This window comes from Heterocephalus glaber, unplaced genomic scaffold (assembly GCF_053883595.1).
Source record: "Heterocephalus glaber isolate CG9 unplaced genomic scaffold, H.glaber_assembly_v1.0 deba00001461, whole genome shotgun sequence".
Taxonomy (NCBI): Eukaryota; Metazoa; Chordata; class Mammalia; order Rodentia; family Bathyergidae; genus Heterocephalus; species Heterocephalus glaber.
The window spans coordinates 29,739,945-29,762,361 of record NW_028258308.1 but is presented as its reverse complement, the minus strand read 5'-3'; the positions used below and the strand labels follow the sequence as shown (position 1 = coordinate 29,762,361).

The window sequence follows — 22,417 nt, the reverse complement described above, 5'->3', positions numbered from 1 at the left end:
CCGAAGGACAGGAAACAGTGCAAACCTTCTGTGTGGCTGGGAAGTTGGGGCTGCTCTGTGCCCCTCTGTGCCTCAGGCCCAAACCCTCTGCCTGTGTCCATCTCTCTGTGCCGCCCCTCCTGTCGTTTGGATTGTCAGTTACCCCTCCCCATTTTGTTTTCCCATCCCCCTCTCAGTCCCTGTCTCAGTCCACCTCAGACCCTTTGTCCCAATCTGAGTCTCGTGTGGCCCCATCTCAGTCCTCGGTCCCTTTCTTTCTCCTGTCTCCATTTCAGTCCCCTTTCCTTGTCTGAGTCCTGTGTCTCCATCTCAGTTCCTAAACTTGGGACAGTTCCCTGTTCCATTCTCCCTGCCCCTCCACATCAGTCCCTGTGGTCACATCTCATTGCTCCATCTGCTCCTCCCCGAGGCCTTGCTCCATTTCTTTCTCCTTCAGAGCAGCTTCCTCAGCATCTCGCACATGACCCAAATGACTCCTCCCTCTCTCTGCCTCAGTACCCACCACAGACTAATTCTGCCTCTGCTGTGCACCCCAGTGTTACATTCCCTAGGGAGCCATCTGGCCGCCTGCCTCAGCTTTTCTCACCATGCTGTGTGCTGCTGCCCTGTGGCCTGGTGACAGTCCTGGTCTGGTTCTGGGGCCAGAGCCTCATGCTAAACCCTCATATATGTGATCTCACTCAGTTTCCATGACCGCCCATGAGGTGTGCAGTGCAGAAGTGGAGACTCAGGCCAGAGCCATTAAAGCTACTGCCAGGGATGCACACCAGGAGATGGCAGGCAGAGCAGCAGCCATGCTCAGAAGATGACACAGGCTGTCCTCCTGCTGACTGCTGCCCTACCAGAAGTTAATGCACAGATGCTTCATACCACAGTCCCCACACTCTGACCCTCCAGTGGATGTCTGAAACCGCAGGCCATGCCAACTCTGTATGTGCTATTTTTCCTTTGTGCCCTGTTGAATGGTCTCTTGGAAGCAGAGTTAATCTGGTCCTTGTGTCTTATGCCCTGGTGTCTCCTTTACATCACTACTCTTCTGCTTTGAGTCCACTGTACATAAAATATGGGTTACTTGAACATACACCGTAAGATACATGACAGTCAATATGATTAACTGAGTAGACTGCTAAGCAGCTAATGGGTAGGTAGTGTATACAGCGTGTATTCCCTAGACAAAGGGACGATTCACATCCCAGGCAGAATAGAGCTAGACAGTGAGATTTCATTATGCTGCTCAATCAGCGTTCAATTTAAAACTTATGTATTGTTTATTTCTGGAATTTCCCATTGAATATTTTTGGACCATCATAGACTGTTGATAACTGAAACCAAAGAAAAATAAACCATGTATTAGGCTACTGTAAATCAAAGTGCTCCGTGCTAACTGAACCCAACTGTTTTTCCCAGGTTTTGCAGATTACTACTTAAGCACCTAGCCTGTCAGTCTAGGCTCGATGTTAGTTTTTATTGAAACCTCAATTGAGAACCTGCATAGTATCCACTGACATCTTCACTTGGTTGGAAGTGGAGGAGGATGATTTTTTGACATTGACAAAGGATTGTCATCCTTTGAGGATTTCCTTGTAGAAACAACCAACTGTTTAAACACTGCTGACTGTCGTGCGATTTTAAAAAGCAAATGCACTTTTTAAACAAATATGAAGCTCTGGCATCTAACAACTCTGATTAAATGGTGATGATTGACTTGTGTTTTTATAACCTCTGGCATCAGTAGACTGCATGAACACAAGAAATACAAACATATTTGGGAGGGAAGTGATTGTTTCTAGACCCACCTCCTTGTCCAGCACATGTTGAGATGAGTACTTGCATTCTGCACATTTGCCATAATGAAAACTAAGAACTGAGAAATGCAGGGTGGAAACAGGCTTAGTAGCAAGTGACCTTGCATTTCCACTGCCTCCCCCTTATTCAGATTCTTGGACCTCCTGCCACAGGGCCTGGGCGGTACTCATAAGCTTTGCACACAAGCCACTAATCCCCCGGCAGTTCACTCTGTCTCCATCTGGCAGCTGTTCCTGCTCACACCAAGGACAGCCAGGAGGGGCTGCTGGGCCTGGGGACTGGGCAGGCAGGATGTCTGTGTCATCAAGGCTCAGCTACCTTCCTTGGGCTGACTCACATGCTCTCTCTGCTATGTTGCTTTGAAAGGAAGAAGGTAGGACTAAAGGCCTTTACTTGCTTCAGAGCTTTTCTCTGACAAAAATGCTATTTTGTCTTAATCAAATATAAAATTTGGGTTTGTTGAAAGCATCCAGAGGGTTATTCTCTCATGCAAATAGTCCCTCAGCATTGGCCTGGCATCACACTTTGTGCTTGGCTAAAGTCCATATTTAATGTCTGGCTGGTGACTGGAGGTTGCCCCAGGGGTCCCCTGGCATGGTCTCTTCCCTGACTCTGGGATGCTGTCATAGCAGGGACCCGCCCCAAGTGGGAGAGTCTGTGGAGGATATCAGGGGTAGTGTGGGAACATGTGATCTCATCTCCACAGGGACACGAGGAGGTTGCTTAGGAGATGTAAGATTCCATTCAAAAAGTGAATGTGTGACATGAGTCCTGTTATGTACAGTTGTTGGTGTGAGCGTGAGTGAAGGCAGGAAGGGAAGAGAAAGACATTGAGTGTAGACGAGTAAACAAATTGGAAACAGATGTGTTTCTCATTCTAACTTGACCATCAGATAATACACTTGCAGATGCAAGAAAAGAAGGTGCAGTTGTGCTTACAGTATGATTCTGCTTAGAAGAGAAGAAATTAGCAAACACTTCGTGGTGTGTAAAAGTGCTTTTGGAGAAAAGTAAAGCAGAACACATGCCAGGCCAACTCTGGGTACTTGGCAAGGGAGGAGAGAGGGAAAGTGCTTAGACATTTTTCCTTATATATCTTTATATTAACTTATTATAACCAGCACATGCCAATTTTTATAATTAAAGAAATAAAGATTAAAAAATAAGAAAGTGTTCCATGGATAAAAAGGAAAATAGTTAAATGTACACTGTTAAGTTTTATTTTTTAATAGGTAATCTGTGTGAGTGATACAAAATGCAAAAGGCACAAAAGAAAACTTGATGGGAAAAAGAATCCCATCTCTTCTTATTCACAATAACTCCTTTTTCCTCCCAGATCAGCTGCTGTTGCCAGATTCTTGGCTATCCTTAAAAAGGGGTATGTTTGTGTGTGTGTGTTTGTGTGAGTATAAGAGAGAGGAGAGAGAGAGAGAGACTCCTAACCTAAAATTATAGCATAATATAAATATTGTTTTATAAACCTTTTTAGTTAAAAATGTGTGCTGGACATATTGGTATATGGAGAGCTACCTGATTCCTTTTTATTGGCTACCTGATACTCCATTGTATGAACTGGTTGATGATCTATTGATGACCATTTGCATTGATTCCAGTCTTTTATATTAGACACAATACTGTAGGATATCCTCAAGTCTATACCTAAAGCGAGGTTGCCAAATTTCTCTCCAAAGAGTAGATACATATTTACACTTTTTTTTTTTTGAAGTGTACAAAAGTGTAGATGTTCTTGGCAAAACAGTGCTCAAATGCTGCCTCAATGTTGGGGTATAATACAATGGTAGCAACAGGGCTTGTAGAGAAGGAAGTAGGAGAGGTAAGGCCTTTTCAGAGCTGTTCCTCTTACACCTTTCTTTCCGGAGTTGTTTTTGTTCAAACTTTGGTTTTTATGTTTCAGTTAACAAAAGCACAAGTAAGTAAACAAACATTTAGTAAGCTGCTGTTATGTGACAGCATAAGCTTAGGTCAATTGCAAATATCATCGTTTAATTCTTCTGGTGCTCCTATAAGGAAGGTATATATATTCCTGGTAGTTACTATCCATAGTTCATAGATGAGAAGAATGAGGCACAGAGAGACTTGTAACTTCCCCAGAAGTTACTTCTTCACATAGTGAAGTTACTCCAACACAAGGTGTAGGAATGGCAAAGCTAGCTTCTGTACTTCCAGAATGCTCACTTTTTTAGTCCCCTTCTTACAAATCTTTATTGCTTTTTGCACTGTGAAAAATTTGAGGATGCACTGAGAAATAAATTAGATATAAGACTAATTTCACCTGTTTGACTTGGGACACTTGACTTTGCTAGTGCCTAGTAAGTTTCTTTCAAAAGGTTTATGTGCTATAAAGAGAAAGTTTGTTGTAGGATTAAACAGATTGCCCTTAATCACAAATGTGTTCCAAACATTTTTCTTAGTTCACTGACTCTACAGGAGAAGCCGCAGCCTCAAAGCAGTGATGCTGTCTGATTGCTGGTTAGGCTTCCAGGCCAATCAGCACAACCAACAATGTTCTGAAGGAATACTGGTGGCTGTAGTTTCTTAGCATTCTCATCCCTGACAGAATGCATAGTGAGAATGGATAGATAAGGGCTAGAGCCACAGCAAGGGAGAAAAGAGAGGCCAGAGCTTGCACAGGAGTAGGCTAGAGCAGCGATCAGGGGCCTGCAGCAGCACCTGAGGCTGCAGGGGGCTGGGGCTGGGACTGCACTAGGTGGGCTCTCAGGTGGCGTGGGTAGTGTACTGGCCTCAGAGAGAGCACTGTGATGAGCATGGGCCTGTTACAAGTGTCAAAAATCAAGAGCTTGTAGGTTGATGGCTACTTACACTTTTTAAATTTGAAACGGCTTTATTAGATGAATCGTCTCTGATACAACTGGGCTTTCCTTCAAGACCTTGGATGTAATTTGGTAAAATAGGTCAAGAAATAAAATGCTCTTTTGTTTTTAATGTAAAAGCCAGGAAAGATTTTCTCATAGATGATAGAGAGCACGTACTGTGGTAGTTACCCATTTTTCTGTTCATTTTCTCAGAAATGGTGTAATTTTCAGTCCAGGTGAAGAGAAGATGGTCCTCTTGTGAGCTAATTTTGTGAGTCTGCTGCTAAATTACTATGTGCTTCAATACTGAAAGGAGGCAATGCCTTTCTGTAACTACTCGTAGCCTTGGGTCCTTGAAATACAGTGGAATTACAGTACTAGATAAACTAATGCGTAAGTTCACTTTTACATTACATACCCTTAACCTTGTAACAGGCAGGGAGTGATTTCCTGATGTAGAAGAGGAAGAAGAGGAGCAAGAAACCAAACTTGAATGTCTGTAGTTGCTTAGGGGTGGGTGAGGCGTATTTACTTTGACTTACCTGATGCTAAATGCCACCTTTCTGTGCATCTTAGTAGCAGTCATTAGATGTGTTTCCATGCTAGTGCCACTCGTGGAAAGTTTGAAACCACCAATTATTTTTGACTTACAAAATTTAATAGCCATTGGTAAATGGTTTTACCTACAGCTTCAGCTTAAATTTTATCCGATAAGTATGTACTTTCTCTCTTTATAAATATCACAGCGAGGAGCAAATGAAATACCATAAATAGAAGCTGCAAAAAAGACACACTTTTCTATGGCATTTCTGCCTTTCCATGGCTTGATCTATGAGATTCCCTGATTCCATAGCATGAAACTCATGGGGGAGAATAAATGAATTTTTCTTCCTGAAATCTGTCTAGCATTTTATGTTCTTGAAGAGGGTAATTTTTGGGTCTGAATGTTGGCATCCTCCCTACAATTCATACTGTAGTTTAATATCCACTTAGATAATATTGTAAGTTGGGCTGTTGGGAAATGAGTAGGTCAGGAGGGATCCTCTCCATAGATCAGATTAGTCCCCTCACAAAAGCAGCTCAAGTGGGCTTCCTTGCCCACTTCCACCATGTGAGGACACAGCAACAAGGTGTCCTCCATGAAGCAGAGAGCTTTCACCAGACTGAGCCACCTCTGAAGGTGGCTTCTCCATAGTAGTGCTATGTCGTTGGATGAAGCCCTTCCTCTCTGGGAGTTACACACTTTCTTCCTGCCTGAATGCTTTCATAATTGTGTTTTCGTCTTTGTTTGCATTTAGGCTTTAGTTTGGCTGCCTACTGCATGTCCTTGCCAGGTGTTGAGGTATAATTGAAAGGTAGAGTTCTTGTTCACACCTACAACTTTTTTGTGGTTAGCAAGGGTAAGATGTGCTGGGTTTCAATTGTTCCCACACTGGATTGCTTTGAGGTAGTCGTGGATGCTGTGTGCTTAAAATGGTCTCATCTCCTAGCTGGATCTTCTATGAAGGACGCGTGAGTTGAAGGAATAAAGAAGAGCCCACAATGGAGCAGCCTTCCTAACTGGGTTATCTCCCTGCTGTGCATGTTTAATATGTGTGGGATGCATGTTTATTCCTCTGCAAAGTGAGAGACTGGAACTATGTCAAGGTTCCTTCTGGTCATAGGCTCTTTAGGTCTGTCCGCATATCTGTAGATTTTGTCATGTCTCCCAGGCACCTTTGAGAAAACTTCAGTCCTCCCAGGCCCAAGTTTCCTACTTCCTCCTTCCTCAAGAAAAAACGAAACTGCAAAAATTCTTGTCATCTTTCTTGTTAGGAGACTAGAAACAAATACATAGTTTCTGATCACTCTTCAGGACACAGTGATGCAAAACCAGGCTGATTGTGGTAAGGCCAGGATTGTACAGCTTTTTGTTGCTGATATAACTACCTGACATATGCAGCTTAGGGGAGGAAAGATTTATCTTGTCTCATGGTTTCAGACGTTTCAGTCTATGGCAGCAGATTACATTGCTGTGGGCCTGATGTGAGGCAGAACATCATGGCAGAAAGACGTGGTGGAGCAAAGCTGCCAAATTCATGACAACCAGGAAGCAGAGAGAAAGAGAGACAGAGAGACAAAGAGAGAGACAGAGACAGACTGGCATGGTACACCCCAGTGACCTATGTCCCCTACCTGGGCCCCATTTTTTAATAGCCTATTCAGCTATGAGGTCATCAGTGAATTAGTCCATTGCAGAGCTTAGTCCCCTCATGATCCAGTCTTCTCTCAAGGCCTTGGCTATAAACACTGTCACAGTGGGGATCAGACCCTCAGTACATGAGTGTTTGGGGGACACTGCATAATTAAACTGTAACAAGACATTTGGGCCCCTAGTTCAAATTTCAGGTCCTCAAGCTTCTGTTTGTCCTCTCTTAAGGCTAAGATTGGAGGGAGAATGTTTTGATCTGAATGTGTCTCTGCTGTCTGCAGAAATTTCTCGGAGCCTAGAACCATTTCACAGTAAAAAGTAGGTGACAGGCTATCCAAATAAAGAGTCACCTTTTGGAAAGCACTTCAGTCCAACAGAGCAACTTTTCATGACCCTGACTTGCATCTGAGAGTTGGGAGTGTTGAATTGGGCCAAGCCTCTGCTCCATCCCTCCCCAGCCCCTCAGCAAGCTTTGATCTATGAAGCTTGTCTAATCCTCCGCCAAGTCTGCTGAACTTTATCCAGAGCAGGAAAGGGGAAATAGTTTTCCTTTCTTGGGTGGATTTGTATTTATATAAACCCGTAACCATGCAAAAGGACTCAAGTAGTAGATGCAGGCATCCTGGGGCAGTGTATGGGGACGGAGTAAGTGGTGGGAAGTAACTAGGGCAGTTAGCCTGTCTGCCCCCAGGAGGCCCTAACCTGGATCCGGCCTTGTCAGGCCTTCCAGGGGTCAGCAAGGAGAGTGGTGAGAGTCTTTGTGCACATTGCCTAAGGATACTTGTAGGGTTTATTGTCCAAGCACCAGAGGCTGAGATAGGAGTTGACCTGTCAACTTCAGACCATAAGCCTAGCAATGTGACCTTAAGCCCATATGTGCTTGAGAATGAATGAATATTTGCTTTACACAATTGTTACTAAGAGAACAGTATTGTAGATGACTTGATTCTTTCAAACTTTAGCTTCTCAGTTACATCCCACTATTGATGTACTTGCTTGAATTTATTGAAACCTCTTTGGAACAGCCCTCACCACCTCTGGTGGGCTGTGAATTTGCTAAGTGTGTTGCCATCCATGTGAATGCTTTCTCATGCCTATCTCAAGCAAGCTTCAAGTTGTGTCCCATATTTCTACTTTTCTAGGATATAGAGTAGTACTCTTTTAGGCTGTCTGCAAAAATCCCATACACAGTGTAAAGAAAGGATCTCTTGCTCTCGTACAGTGCTAATTATTGCATATTATCTGGACTAATCTGGGATTGATGAAGGTGAGAACACATTTTAGGAACTTTGATATAGAAAATCTTTTACTTTGCTAGTGTTCACTCTTTTTGAACCAAAAGCAAAGCCCTCCCCAGTAGGTGACTCAGCTTACTGGAGCCTGGTGGAGTCCTTTCTACACATTAATAAACGCCACATGAGCCAGCTTCACCTGCTGGCTCAGGATGTTTGTTCTACCCCCGCTGGAATTTATTTTGTGAGTGCTAGAGCCTCACACTTCAAAGTGGAATCTCCTCCGAGTTTCTACCTGGGTCTTATCCCAGGGCTTCTCATGCTTCTGGGGGGTGTTGGAAACCAGAGTGCTAGAGAAAAGGGGAGTTGTCATAGGATGGCATTTTAGAAAATGTTTAAGTTTCTTATGCAAAAATAGAGCTAAAAGAAAATCCACCTGATCTCAAAACTAGGTCTGTGATATCATTTTTTTATTCCATTTTCATTCAGGTAATTGGAATCGGGGCCACATTGTGCCGTGCTTCAGAAGTAGGCCTACTGTCAGTGACAGAATATGTTTCTCTCACACCTGAGCAGTTTGCTCCGTGAGTGCAGACAAGCTGGGCCTGCAGATCTTCCTAACTTGCACCAGCCTCTCCACAATCTCCCTGTGGCGGTTTCTTATTAGTCCTCAGTTTCATCTATACCCTTCCAGATTGGAATGGTGTAGCCTTTGTAGCTTGCTCCATCCTTCATGAGGTCACACCTTGCTAATTTAGAACAGACCTGAGTGATTTCCCATTAAGGTTCCCATGGACCAAAGGAGCTCTTCTTTGTCTACTACGTTTGAGGTATTTATACATCCCTTTCTCCTTCCATGTTCCTCAAAAGAAAAAAAAAAAGCTTCACGTAATTAGTAAGCAAGCATTACTGTTAAGACAGAAAAGGAAAAGCTGAGCTTGTTGACTGGAGTTGGAGCACCTGCCACGAAAGGAGCAATGAAAGGTGCCACTCACTTGTACCCAGTGTGTGTCCCCACCTGGCTCCCATTGCGTTGTTCATCAGGAGAATGTGAGAATTACAGGGCTGGGTCACTGTGTGAGTCAGTCACAGAAATAATCACGAATGTGATCTCTGTGTTTCCTTCTGCCTGTAACTGTCACTTCATTGCTTTGAAGGGCATTTGGAAGAAGCTGAAGGAAAGAGTTGAAATTTAGTTTATTTTGTGCTACTGGATGAACAGGTTGTAAAAACTCATGAAAGACAGGTACGGAGTTGCAACCTTAAATGAAGGGCATTGCCAGCAACCCCAGTGGCCCACAGATTGTACTCTTAGTCATAAGATTCTACAAACTGTCCTCAGAGATTCAAGGCACAGAATGGCATGTCTGACTATTTTTTGCTATTGTTGGGGTTATTTATTTAGTTTTAAAAGAAATCTCAGGATTTAGAATCAAAACTGGCAATTCAACAAATGGCTGGGGATAACAATTTTTTTTTATCATTAGTTGTTCTACATCAGGAAATGGCTTTTTATTTACACTGAAAAATATTTTGACTTTCTATATTATTGTTTGGGTTGTCAATATGGTATATTTTTAGTGATTTGTGTAATGTGCCCTGTATTTGAGAATTCTGATGATATGCAGAAAAAATGGGCTCATTTCACTTATCTTCTATTGATCAATTTTTTAAAAGTCTTAATAAAACTTGATGTTCTGTTCTTCCATAGAAGGAAAAAGAGTTGATAAGAATTGCCCAGCATTCTAATGGCAGAAATCTTGAGCCTGGGCAATGAGGGAGTTTTTCATAACTTCAGTGGGCACAGGAGACTGTAGTGGTCTCAGTAGATGCAAGGCTCTATTCAGTAGCTCACATTTTCTGCATCTTCAGAAAGGCTGATTGCATTGGAAACTGCACAAGGACAGGAAATCTCCAGTAGAGGAAAAAGATCAGCATTTGAAGCATTTGAGGGAATTACCAAGGTTTCTTTTTTATTACAACTAGTGTCGCTATAAGCAGTCATTGTATAATTTTTGTCAGAAAGAAATGTCTACTTCCTTTAAGGAAGTTCCTTAAAATGGAAATTTCTCAAGTCAAATATATATTTCTCCTAAGTCTATTGCTAATATGCTATCTATAACTTTTTAAGATAGTTTTCATTAACTAGGATTTCTTTTTACTTTATGCTAGGGATAACGGATGTATAAAGGAATCTACATTTTCTTCACTTGGATTTTTAAAATTTCTGGTGGAGCAGTGTTTTGCATGTGATAATTTGTGATCTAATACCAGTGTGCTGTTTTTATATGCTTGTATGAAATATCAGAATAAACTTTTAAAAATCTTTTAATCACTGTAATAATAGTGTCATGAACTTAAATGCCAGATAAGAGTGCTTAGTATTTTCCATGTATTATCTAATTTAATTATCAAGATAGTCTTCTCACAGGATACCATGGTTAAGAGTTTAGTCAGATAGTCTTGAGTTCAACTCTCACCCCAGCTATTCCTTCTGTGACCACTGGAAAAGTTAGTATCCCTTCTGAGCCCCAGTTTCTTTATATAATGAGGGTAATGACTGTCCCTACTTCATAGTATTAGTATGATGCTTAAGTGAGATGCTACATATATGACATCAAGCATATGTGCACACTAGATGTTAGTTTCTACTGAGACCATTGTTTTTCTCCCTTGGTTAATTCAGTTTATTTTCAGCTTATCATTATATTACAGCATAATGGTATGGTGCTGTGCATATATTCTTCTTCATTCTCATGACAAATACTGTGGGGTGTATTGGTCAGCTTTGCATAACTACAATAAAATACCTGATACAAGCTGTTTTTGAAGTATAGAGAGATTTAATTTGGCTCATAGTTCTGGAGTTTCAAGCTCAAAATCAGGTTACCCATTGGTTTGTATCGCTGGCAAGGGCAGCTCTCAAGTCAGGAGGCAGAGAGGAAAAGACTGGGATCCTAGAGTGCCATTGGCAGACCTCCAGTAATCTAAGGCACTCCACAAGGCCCCTCCTCTTAAAGATCTATAGTACTTCCCAAAACCACTCTGGACCCACAGGCCTTTGCATGTAGACCATTGGGTCTTTTGACTAAATGTTCCCCATTCTTTGAGATCTTTCCCAGCCCTGCAAATTGATTGATCTCTCATTCCTCCACTAGCATCTCATTTCAGTTTCTTTGGGGCATCCATTTTGTGGGATTGAGTTCTTTAAACATATGTCACCCCTGCAGATAGTGACACCCTCCATGTCAGAGACCATGCCTTCAATTCATCCATCTTTGCATCACCTATGTCCTCACACACAGTAAGGGCTCAGTCAGTATTTGTTCAGCCAAAGAACACACTTTTTATTTTGAAGATCAAGTTTGTATTAAATTTGAGGATTACCTTTCTTATTATTACCAGTAACACACATTATGAACCATTCTTCATATTTTTGTTAAGACAGATTTGAGAAGAAAAAGCCATTTCCTTATGTTTTTACACTAAGAACTGTGCATGTTTCTTAAACCCTGAGAATAGGCACCGTGGAGCAGATTGCTGGAGTACATAGGTGTAATTGAGATCATGAACTATTTTTATTCATTAGTATCAAATGAATTTCTATATGTGTAAATTTTCACAGTGCTTCTTTCCTTCATGCTCTTTACAAATGTATTAGTCTACTTTTCATGATTATAGCAAAATAACTGAGGCAGGCTAACTCTATCAAGTAAAGAGGTTTACTTAGCCAACAGTTTTAGAAGCTGAAACTCCAAACAACATGATGCAGTCTCTGACAAGGGCTTCTGTGGCTGCCTCACTTCATGGCAGATGGCAGTGATAGAGCATTGTTGGAGAAGATACCATTTTGGAAAACTGGAAGCCAAAGAGAGTGGACAGGTGTTACATGTGGCCTAAGGACCTCCCACTTGGTCTTGCTTCTTAATGGTCCCAGGATCTCCACACAAGGTACCAGGCCTCCAACACATGAACCATTGGGAGACAAACTACATCCAACTTTTGGCCACATTGCTGTGGATAGGACTCAAACAAAACGAGTGATCTGGTTCTGTGAGGGAGGGTACAGATTTGATAAAAACTGTTAACCTAGGCTTAACATTCTTCTGCAAATTGAAATAATTTGTTTTACAGTTCTCTGTAAAATGATCTTCTATTCACCAAAAGCTATAGCAAAGAAGTCAGCTATGCTAGGCTGGTACCAGGATCAAGTGCCAGGGACAGGAGCTTGGCATCTGCAGAAGTTATCCTTGCTACCTAGACAGCCAAAAGCACACGGAACTGAGGCATGTGTGAAATTCCAGTCAGCAGGGTTTACATGGGAGACTAGAGAAACCAGTCCATGTTCACTCCTTAGGGAGGATCTTAGGACCAAAAGTAAAAGTTGAAAATACCAGAGGAGGAGCCAGGTGAGGGGAGGCCAGGACCCTGGTGTTCAGAGCACCCTGTCATGTGGTTCTGGCACTGTGATACCTAGTGAGGTGGTTGGCTGAAAGATGCCCAGCTGTTATGGGCCTTGGAGCAGATCTGTTAAAACTCAGGGAACTTCTGCCTTACTGAGTGGTGTTTGGAGTGGGGGACTTCCAGATTTCAATCTGCTCCTAACTTGCTGTTACTTGGGTTCATCTCATCACTTAGACAGCATTCAATGTTTACATTTTTAGCATGTGTTTGTATATTTAAGAATCTTCTCCTAGCTGGTATTGGACTACAGTTCTACTACCCATGCATGCGTGAGATAAGCTAATGGTGTGGTAAATTAACTTTTGCAGTAGTTTGGTGTTTATAGTAGTCTAGTGAAAGAACTCAAATTACATTCAGTTCATATTATGGGAAGTCATATAAAAATGTTCCAATCAGGAAATTCATGCCTTTCCTAAAGACATAAATATGCCATTGCTTAAGTTTATTATTTTAAAATAGTGGTTATAGATTGCTCCTCCAGGAAAGATGACTTCTGGCTTATTGAAGTAGTTCCTGCTTTGGGGCGATACCAGAGGCTGGTGGCAAAGGGTAAGGGGCTTAGAGAGGAATTTCTACATTCACATTCCCATTCTGCAGCTTGTTACTTCTTCCCTATAGGTACATCGCCTAACCTTTTTGAGTGTTAGCCATGAGCACAAACCCTCATCAGGGCATGTAAAGATGAAATGAGATACACATTTAAATTTCTTAGTGTGGGGCTGGCATGTGGGCAGCTCCATCCTCGTGAACCTTGCTGAAGATGAGTCATTTAGAAATTCAGGGTATTGAGCAAAGGAATGTTTTATCATCATTTGTCAGCATGTCCTTTGGGGTCTCTAGAATTTCAAATGAGCAACAAATGATGACCACTAAGAATTAAAGATTAAAATTCTTTCCCCCATTGGCATACCTTTTGTGTCCTTGGTGTGGCTTATTTACTTTCTGGGTTTAAGTAGGGCAATCTAGGCAAAAACAAATAGCATTGTCAGCCAGCAGTTTCTTGAGTGCTCTTTGAGCCCCCAGAAGAGAAGGAGGACAGGGTGCTGGGGTAAGTGGGCCAGGGGTGGGAGGTGGGGGTGAGGGATAAGGAATGGAAGTCATTTCTGCCATGAAGGAGTTAATGATTTAGTTGGAGAGAGACTGTATTGGGGGCATACAGAGTATCCGATTTCGTTTCAGTATTGTGGTCATCCATTAAGCTGATCATCTGTTTTTAGTACAACCCATTAGTCATAAGAGAGTGCTTGTTGGCACTTTCAGCAAGGCAACCTTTTACATCTATCCAGGAAATTCCCTTGCCAGGAAAAGGCTGGGCAGCTCAGTGCTATTTACCCTGTTAACACCTTTAGTCTGAGCATGTCCATATCATTGCTGCAGGGCTTTGTTGAGAGACTGCTAGCTCTGCTGATCCTTATCTGCCCCGAATCCTAATGATGAACACCTAGGCAGCTTAGCCTCACTGGAGTCAGTTTATGAAAAAGGTGCACAGGACTGTGGTAGATGCTGTGTTTGCCAGACCAGCCTTCCTGCTGAAACATGGTAGCATCGCACCTTCTCCATGGTGATGCACATGAGATCTAGGCATGGGAACCCAGGCAACTCTAATGTTTTAGTTGCACCTTTCTTCTCTGCCTTCATTTTCTGTAGACTCTTCAGTTGCTCGCTACCTGCCCTTCTTCCTCCCTGTCGCTCCCCAAGCACTGTATTTCTCTTATGTAAAGCAGTCCCGTTTTTAGGGCACATGTTCTTAATGCTTTATTTTTTTCTTTTGGTACAGAGGATGGAACTCGGGACCTTGCACTTTTGAGGCAGGCGGTGGAACCACTGAGCTAAATCCCTGGCCCTCTTAATGCATTTTTCTTTCTTCTCCTTGCAGGGGAGTTGCTGAGCCAGCCTAGACCAGAAGGAGTGGCAGAGATCATTTGCCCCAAGAATGGTAGCGAGAGGGTGAATGTGGCCTTGGTTTACCCACCTACACCAACTGTGATCAGCCCCTGTTCCAAGTGAGTTGGCAAAGCCCCTCTGGTCCCTGCTCCTCACTCCTGATCCTAGCTCTGTAGATGTGATAACCAAAAGCAAAAGCCAAGTTCAACTGCATCTGCACAAACCTTGAAAAGTCCTCCAGGACAGAAGGGATTCTTCTGAATGACATCAGTATTGTGGCTTATGCAGCAAAATAGAAACATTACTTTCTCTCTTTTGCAATTTCCTTTTTTTAATTTTTCTGAGAAAGTCAGAACATTTTTTAACAGCTTTATGGAGATACCATTCACAAACCACACAAGTTACTCATTTAAAATGTACAGTTAATTGGTTTCTAGTATATTTGCAGTTATGTGCAACCAAAGGGAGCATTTTCTCCCGGATCATTTATGCACTTTGCTGAAAGGCTGCTAGGGTTTGCCCCAAACTCAGCCACTTTCCCAAGTAAAGTCTTAGAATTCTGTTGCTACAGTAGGAAGTGAGCCTCTTCAAACAATAGCAGGAGACTATTAAATAAGAAAAGTCTACAAAAAACTGTAAATTATTGTTTTTTGCTGCAGAGCTCTGATTGGTGAGTGCCTGAAAATGAAGGACTGAGCAGTTTGCTATACCTTCTCCCAGTATGGGCTTAAAGTCAGAGAATGAACACATGTAAACTAGTTTTGAGATAGAATGTGAGCTTAGTACTGTAGATAAAACTCCTGTTTGGGTTTTAAATTCATACGTTTATTTTTGTAGTACCAGGAACCAAAGAAGCCACTTTTAAAGCAAAGTGAAATGCACGTGTCCCTCACACCTTGAAAAGTAGCAACCAGAGAGCTTGCGTCAGATCTTGTTATGTGGTTGCTATCAAAGCATGATTTTTCTAGCCAGGTATTCATATTCATCCAACAGGCTTTAATTTTCCTTTCTGATTGGCTGCATAGAACTTTTTTTAATCCATAAGCGTTTTTATAAGGAAGAGTGGAACATTTGCATTTGAGAATTGTGACTTACCATCTTATCCTGTGAAACTCTCTGTTTGGCCAGCTGCCAGAGCCCTGTGTGGGAAGAGCCTTGCCTTGACCCTGAGTGAGAGCTGTCCTGGCTTCCGTGTGCTCTCTGCACTGCTGTGGTCTCCCATGGATGATCACAAGCTGCAGTGGAAGTGTGAGGCCCCCATTTTTTCCAAATTGGGTAGCTTATTAGACAGAACATCCCTAATCCATCTTGGCTGGAAAATATCACTGAAGACCTAAGGGAAATTCGTATCTAAAATTATATTCATAATACTGTTTTACCTAACATGGGCCTAGTATATTTCATCACTGATAGGACCCTTAGACATTGTGAAATCTTGAACTGCTTCTTAAATGTTAAAGTAGGATGACATAGTAAGTTCCTGTTAGCCAGAATATTTATCCCCTGCATCAACAGATCAAAAAATACATCTTACTGCTTTTCTAATTCCTTTAAATTTGAGCCCATTGGCCCCCTTTTATCACACACATTTAGGGTTAGAATGGAGAGGGATTACAGAACTAGTCAGATATGGAATGGAGAGAAAGAATTATTCAATACACTTCTCATTAATGTAAATTCCCCTGAGCCAAGAAGGACATGAATCTATTGTTTTGCTATAAACACCTGCCATTTAATAGGCAAGACAGGGGCTGGAGTTTTAATATCCACTTGCACAAGGAACCACAATGGCACTGAGCCAGCATTATCAGTGTTTTTCCATGGGCTTCTTCTACCACCATAGAAAGACAACATTTACACAAGCACACCTCCCCCAGTGTTGTCAGCCTTCCACTCTCACAGTTTATCATGGCTAAATGAGGCTAGCAGCTCTAATATCATCAGTAATCAGAGGCCTTGGGCCTATACTGGCTGGAGCGAACACCTTTAGGGGTTAAACTATTTTTGACCTAGCAGTCTGAATAGTTTTATTTTGAAATGAGTCCTCAAAATTTCATAAGATGAAAGGCAGCTTTGCAATATAATTCTCAGCTCTAAATGAAGGAATAGTCTCTAAATAGGAAAGTTTCATATCTCAGACCAGGTATTTTTTAGTACACAAGCAAGGAGAAAATTGCCTGTTTGGGGACCATTTATAAAAGAGTATGCTGAGATTTGAAGTCTATTTAATGCCATCCTGTTTCCCCTTAAGCATCTACAGCTCATCCACAACTCATAGCCATGAACCCAAAACCAAAGCAAACATCCATGGAAGCAGTCAGGCCTGTGAAAGGCTTAAGACACAAGTGGATGGCAGTGTACTGGGAGTGGGAGGTTTGTAGGGATGGACAAGGATAGCTTTTAGAGGAGATAGTCACTATGTCACATGACCTAGGCCTGTACCTGAGTCTTGGGGTCTTGGCAGACAGGGGAGTCAGGGAATTGAGGCTGTTGCACTGTCTGAAACTCCAGACAAGTTAACAAGAACTCAGTACAGTGATCTTTTACTTATGTATCATCCCACACAGTGTAGGCAGGTGGACAAGACCAGGCTTTCTTCATCAAGCATGTATATCAGCATTTCCAAAGGAAGGGGCCAGGCTGGATGTTTCAGAAGTCACCCAGTTGATTGTAATGTGTGTGCACTAAACTCAAATCCCTTCTCTGCTTCTATTTGTGAGCGCTGGCCAGGGAGCCTTGTCTTTGGCTCTTGGGCTTTTCTCTGAGTGCACTGCCAAGGCAGACTAAATGTTTGCTGCATTTCTGTCAGCCTCTCACAGGCCTCCCATCCTCACGTAGACTGAGATAGCATTCATTCTCCAAATCAAGAAAAGATTGAGAATGATAGGGAGGCTGTTAATAATTATGCTGGGACAACAGATATCATCCAGAGCAGTTCTAGGTAGCAGGATAACCACCCTATTCCTAGATTATTAATCTGTATCTTCTGTTGACTTTGAAAAGATATTCCAAGCCCTTCTTTGATGAGTTTATCCTCTCCTTTCTAGGTCAGATCTGAGACTTGTGATTTAACTCCCTGCTTTTGACCATATGTAAAATAATGGTGCTGTAGTAAAGTTTATAATTTAAAAAAAAAAACTACCAGTGACTATTATTTGATCCTTAAGAATTCCAACCTTTTCTATTTCTCACTTTAAAGTTTTTAGATGTTTTATTCCTCCATGGGAGAGACAAAGAATAAGAAGTAGGTAGTGATTGTTTTAAAAATGTGGTCTAGCCATATAGCTTGCCTCAGTGGTTGGTGATTGAGGTCTCCACCAGCTTCCTTTTGAGAAGTTGTTTTGTGAACTGATGAGATTCCCCTCTCTGCTTAGGTATCTTCATACTTTCTGGAAAATTAAGTAGAAAGGATAGAGCTTCTTTCCCTTATGCCATCATGTTTACTGTACCCAACCTGTGACTTTAAGGGCACCAATTTTTAAGGGTAAGTCTCTGGGATGTACAGCATTTTTTTAAATAGATAAGGTCCTTCTGAGGACCTGCAGTGTTTAGGGGGAAAGCAGGGGATGACAGTCTGGGATGAAGAGATTCTATAGAGCAGAACATCCTAGGATAACTAATTTTTACTTAGCCAGGAGTTGAGTGGCTTCTTGTTCTCTTTGCTGATGGTCAAATAGAAATGTGAGTAATTTGAATATTTTGAATATCTTGACGTTTAAGGGTATCTGCATTTGACATGAAATGAACGTGCAGCTAGTAACAAATTCACCTGGGTTGTTCCAAAAGATTGAGACTTCTTTGAGGATACAGATTATATCAGATACATTTTTGAGTTCTAGTAAAGTATAATTTCCATACCGTGAAGATCCCCCATTCAGTGATTTGTCAGTATACTGACAGAGTTGTACAACTCATCACCACAATCTAATTTTAAAACATTTTCATTACCCCCAAAAGAGAACTCATGGTAATCACCATCACTTGTGTCTAATACAACATCCAGTCCCAAGTAGTGTCACTTTCCAGAGTGGTTTTGCTGCCCTATGTATTGGTATTAAATGGATTGCTGAGTTTTAAAGTTCTCAGAAACACATGTTACCCTTCTCTCAGTTCAATCCAAAAGCAGTCCATTTACCTGCATAGCCCACTGCCAGCACCTGGTGACCGGGTGATGGGAGATAGAGCTGCTTAGAGTGAGGTGAGCCTCCTTCAGAACTTCTTAGTAGCAGCCCACTTGTCTCCAGATACCCAAGGGATGCTGAGACTTGGATGTTGGGAGTTCAAAAGAGAAAAAATATGCAATTGTCCTTTGGTTTCCATGGAAAGATTGGCTCCGGGACCTATCCCACCATATGGGGGCCAGAATCTGAAGATACTCAAATCCCTTACATAAAAAGACATAGTATTTACATATTGCCTATAATTTCCTCTCATATATTTTAAATCATCTCTTGATGATTGATAATACCTAATACAAGGTAAATCCTCTGTAAATAGTTGTTCTATTGTATGTATAGTGTAGGTACTAATGACAAGGAAAAAATCTATCCATGTTCAGTACAAATACATCCTTCCCCCCAAATACTTTTAGTCTGTGATCAGTTGAATCTGAGGATGTAGAACCCAAGCACAGTGAGGGTCAGCTGTACTTTCAGTGGGAAAGGCCTAAAGAAAGTAAAGGTTCGCTTTTCAAATTTTTATTCGTGAATTCCTGTCTCCACCTAGTAGTCCTTTTGGTTGAAACACTTAATATTTCAGTTCAGGGAGACCAGGAGGTTCTTTGGGCAAGTGACAGCTTGCCAGCTGCTTTTCATTTTTAGGTACCTTACAGGATACAGGATTCTCTTTCCAAAGAATTTTGACCAGTCTCCGCCTCCACCAATTGAACTGTATACTGTGGTAAATGGTCCTAACCCAACAGAACTACTGATTTTGTTGTAAAATACAGAATTCAACAGGCTCCCATATGAAAATACTTCACCTTGGGCATACAGGAATGACCTGCCCATGTCTTCCCTGTGCTTTCTCTGGAACATACAGGAAATAGGAATGTGCCATGTTTTTTCCTGACAGTCAGCCGTCCTCTTGTGTTGGTGCCCTGTCTGTGTGCTCCATCATCTGGGAGGTGGTGGCAGTTGGCAGAGAATGGGGAAGGAAGTTAATTCTGATTTTGGCAGGCTATGCATTGTAGAATTAGCAAAATTGGGCTGGTTTGAAAATTGTTGGGCTAAGCATTCTCCTTTTCCAGGAAGTACTAATAACAATAAAAGGCAAAGCTGAGATATGCATTTCAAAGCCCCCTTTTAGGAAGTTGGATTATTGCCTGTGTACAGTAGAGTTCTTATTCAAGCAAGAATCCTACTAAATTCCAATTAATTGCTATTGTAAGTATTCTCAGAAGTATGTTAATCATTTTATGTAAGAATTTTTGGGGCCGGGGATTTAGCTCAGTGGTTTCACTGCCTACTGCACAAGCGCAAGGACCTGAGTTCGATCCCCGGTACCAAAAAAAAAAAAAGAATTTTTGCAGTGACTTTGTTATGACATAACAATATTTAAGAACAACTGAAATATCCTTTTTAAAAATGAATGAAGTCTCTGGGGTCTTCATTTCATCAAATAAACAGGCAAAGCCTGTCTAACTGAACTCAAATTAGTTAGCTTGGGCTTGATAACATATTTTTAAAAGCAATGGAGATGAATTTAACTTTATCACAATGGAGAATTTTTCACTGACCGCAGAACTTTTAAACATGGAAGGTGGGGTGAACTGATATTTCAGAAGAAAAGACTGAGTGTGAAGGTTTCCTGTGGGGTAGATCATACTGATTTGCATTCATTTGTTTTGTCCTGTGCAAGAAGTGACAAAGCCCATAGCCTGGCTATTTTACAGGCTAGAAGGAATTGTGTTTCTTTGACTTTTTAGTCTCCCGTCAGCCACATTGATACTGGAATTTTTCTCCTCTCTGCTTAGGTATCTTCATACTTTCTTGGAAAATTAAGTGGAAAAGATAGTGCTTCTTTCCCTTATGCCATCATTTTTACTGTACCTAATCTGTGACTTTAGGAGCGCGAAATTTTAAGGGTAAGTCTCTGGGAAGCACAGAGAGTTCCTTAAATAGATGAGGCCTTCCTGAGGAACTGGAGTGTTTCGGGGGGAGAACAAGGGGGTGGGAGTTAGGGATGAAGAGATTTTAGAGAGCAGAACATCCTAGAATAACTATGTTTTTGCTTGTGCAGAATCCACTTGCATTTGGGAATTAGGAATAGAAACCATTTGCTTCTTTCATTTAGTTTACTGTAACATTACATATATCAGTAATCTTGTATTCTTGTTGGGAAAAAGAAGTGTACTTTTATATTATGCAGGACTATAGCACATCATATAGTTTTTTAATAGCAGTGTTTATATTTATTTTCTCCGGGTAGTTTGAGCTCTGGAGTTATACTTCTTGAGTGTGAATTTTTACTTTTATTGATGCCTTGACTCTAGACATCTATCATATAAGATAAGGAAGTACTTCTTAGGTTGTCTCATGCGTATAGACAATATCAGATCAAGCACTTAGGATAATTACTTACACAGAGTAAATGCTCAGTATATTTACCTGCTGCCATTTCTACTAGGGATAAATGTGGCATACACTATGGGTAGCATATAAAAGTAAAAGTAAAAACAAAATGTCTCTGTAAATGTAGATACTGTACTGTGGTAAAATCTACCCACTGACTTATTAGCAGCTTATTAATTGAGGCAGCACCTTACACATGTTTTCTAGGGGTGAGAATATTGGCTTCCCTTTTCTACCACTACACAAGGGTCAAGGCCAAGTTTACAAAAGTCTGTTTATAAAGCACCTGCGGTAAGCCTCAGTGGCAACTCTATCTTCTCAAAATAAAGAGATGAGTGGCATCCTTCCTTTATTATAGTCACAGATGTCTACAATATCTGACTCACTGGATCTTACTAGCAACCATATAAGTCACAGAAGGCAGAGCTTGCTGAGTCCTAGGCAGAGTCACTTTCCACAATCACAGTTACTGAGTGCCCAGCTGGATCTGCACTGTGCTCCCAGCTTTCGTTCTGTTTTCACAGTGCCAGATGCTGTCACATGCACGTGTACTTTAAAATATAATATATTTGCAGATCTGTAGTGTAGTAAGACCAACAGATCAGCAGGTGACTGCCATTGCCAACATAGTTTGTTACAGTTCCCAAGAGAAGGAGACAAGCTACACAGGGAAGTACCCATGTTGGTTATGAGGGAGAAAAAAGGAGGAAGTATAGACAGGAACCTTGATTGTGGTTTCCATGGAAATGAAGAGGCAAGACAGGTAAGGAGACTTAGGATTCTGGCACTCTCTGGGGTGTAGAGGCTCTTCGTAAAGGTCTAGTCCCTGGCCCTGGCCTGACCGGGCCAGATGGATGGTGACCCAGAGTGTGAGAGCTAGGGAAAAAGCGGGTAGGGTATGGGCTCTGGACTGGTTTGTTTGTATGTGGAGGGTCACAGCAGGTGAGTTGTTTATTATATCTAGGAACCGGCTCAGCCTGAGAGGGTCAGTCCCTCAAGGTCAGCAAGGCCCCAGATACCAAAGCATGGAACACAGGAAATAAAGGATGTGAGTTATACAGCTTGTGATGGCTTTGATTTCAGTCTGAGCATCTTTGATGCACTACCAGAGAGTAAGCTTATCTTCACTGGGGGAATGTGGGTCTGAGCCCCTAATGGAGCCCTTCCTTTCAGCTCTATGCCTCCATTTCCAGTGTCCTCCCTTGTAGCTCCCCTGGATGTCCTGTAGGCTTCATAGTGCAGAAATGAATTTCTTATCTTTCTCCCCCAAAGCTCTTCATCCATCTGTTTCCTGTCTCAGGTAGTGGCAAAGTTTGTACCCATCAGGCTCAACTAGAAATCTGTGAGCCTTCCAGGCATGGTGGCACATGCCTATGATCCCAGCACTTGGGAGTCTGAGGTGGAAGATTGTTATGAGTTTGAAGCCAGCCTGGG

General features: G+C 41.8%; 1 protein-coding gene across 5 annotated transcripts in view; it reads left to right on the top strand.

Annotated features, from left to right (window-relative positions):
- The window catches only part of Mfhas1 (multifunctional ROCO family signaling regulator 1), a 91,865-nt gene that overhangs the window by 64,395 nt on the left and 5,053 nt on the right, over window positions 1–22,417 (top strand). The window contains exons 2-4 of one of the 5 annotated variants that reach the window (XM_087217223.1): window positions 14,404–14,530; window positions 17,786–17,895; window positions 20,386–20,496. The exons of 1 other annotated variant lie outside the window; for it this stretch is intronic. In XM_087217223.1, the coding sequence (XP_087073349.1) occupies window positions 14,404–14,530; window positions 17,786–17,816 (158 nt within the window). In that variant the 3' untranslated portion in view covers window positions 17,817–17,895; window positions 20,386–20,496. 3 more of the 5 variants (XM_087217224.1, XM_087217222.1, XM_004867646.4) reach the window with 3 other exon arrangements.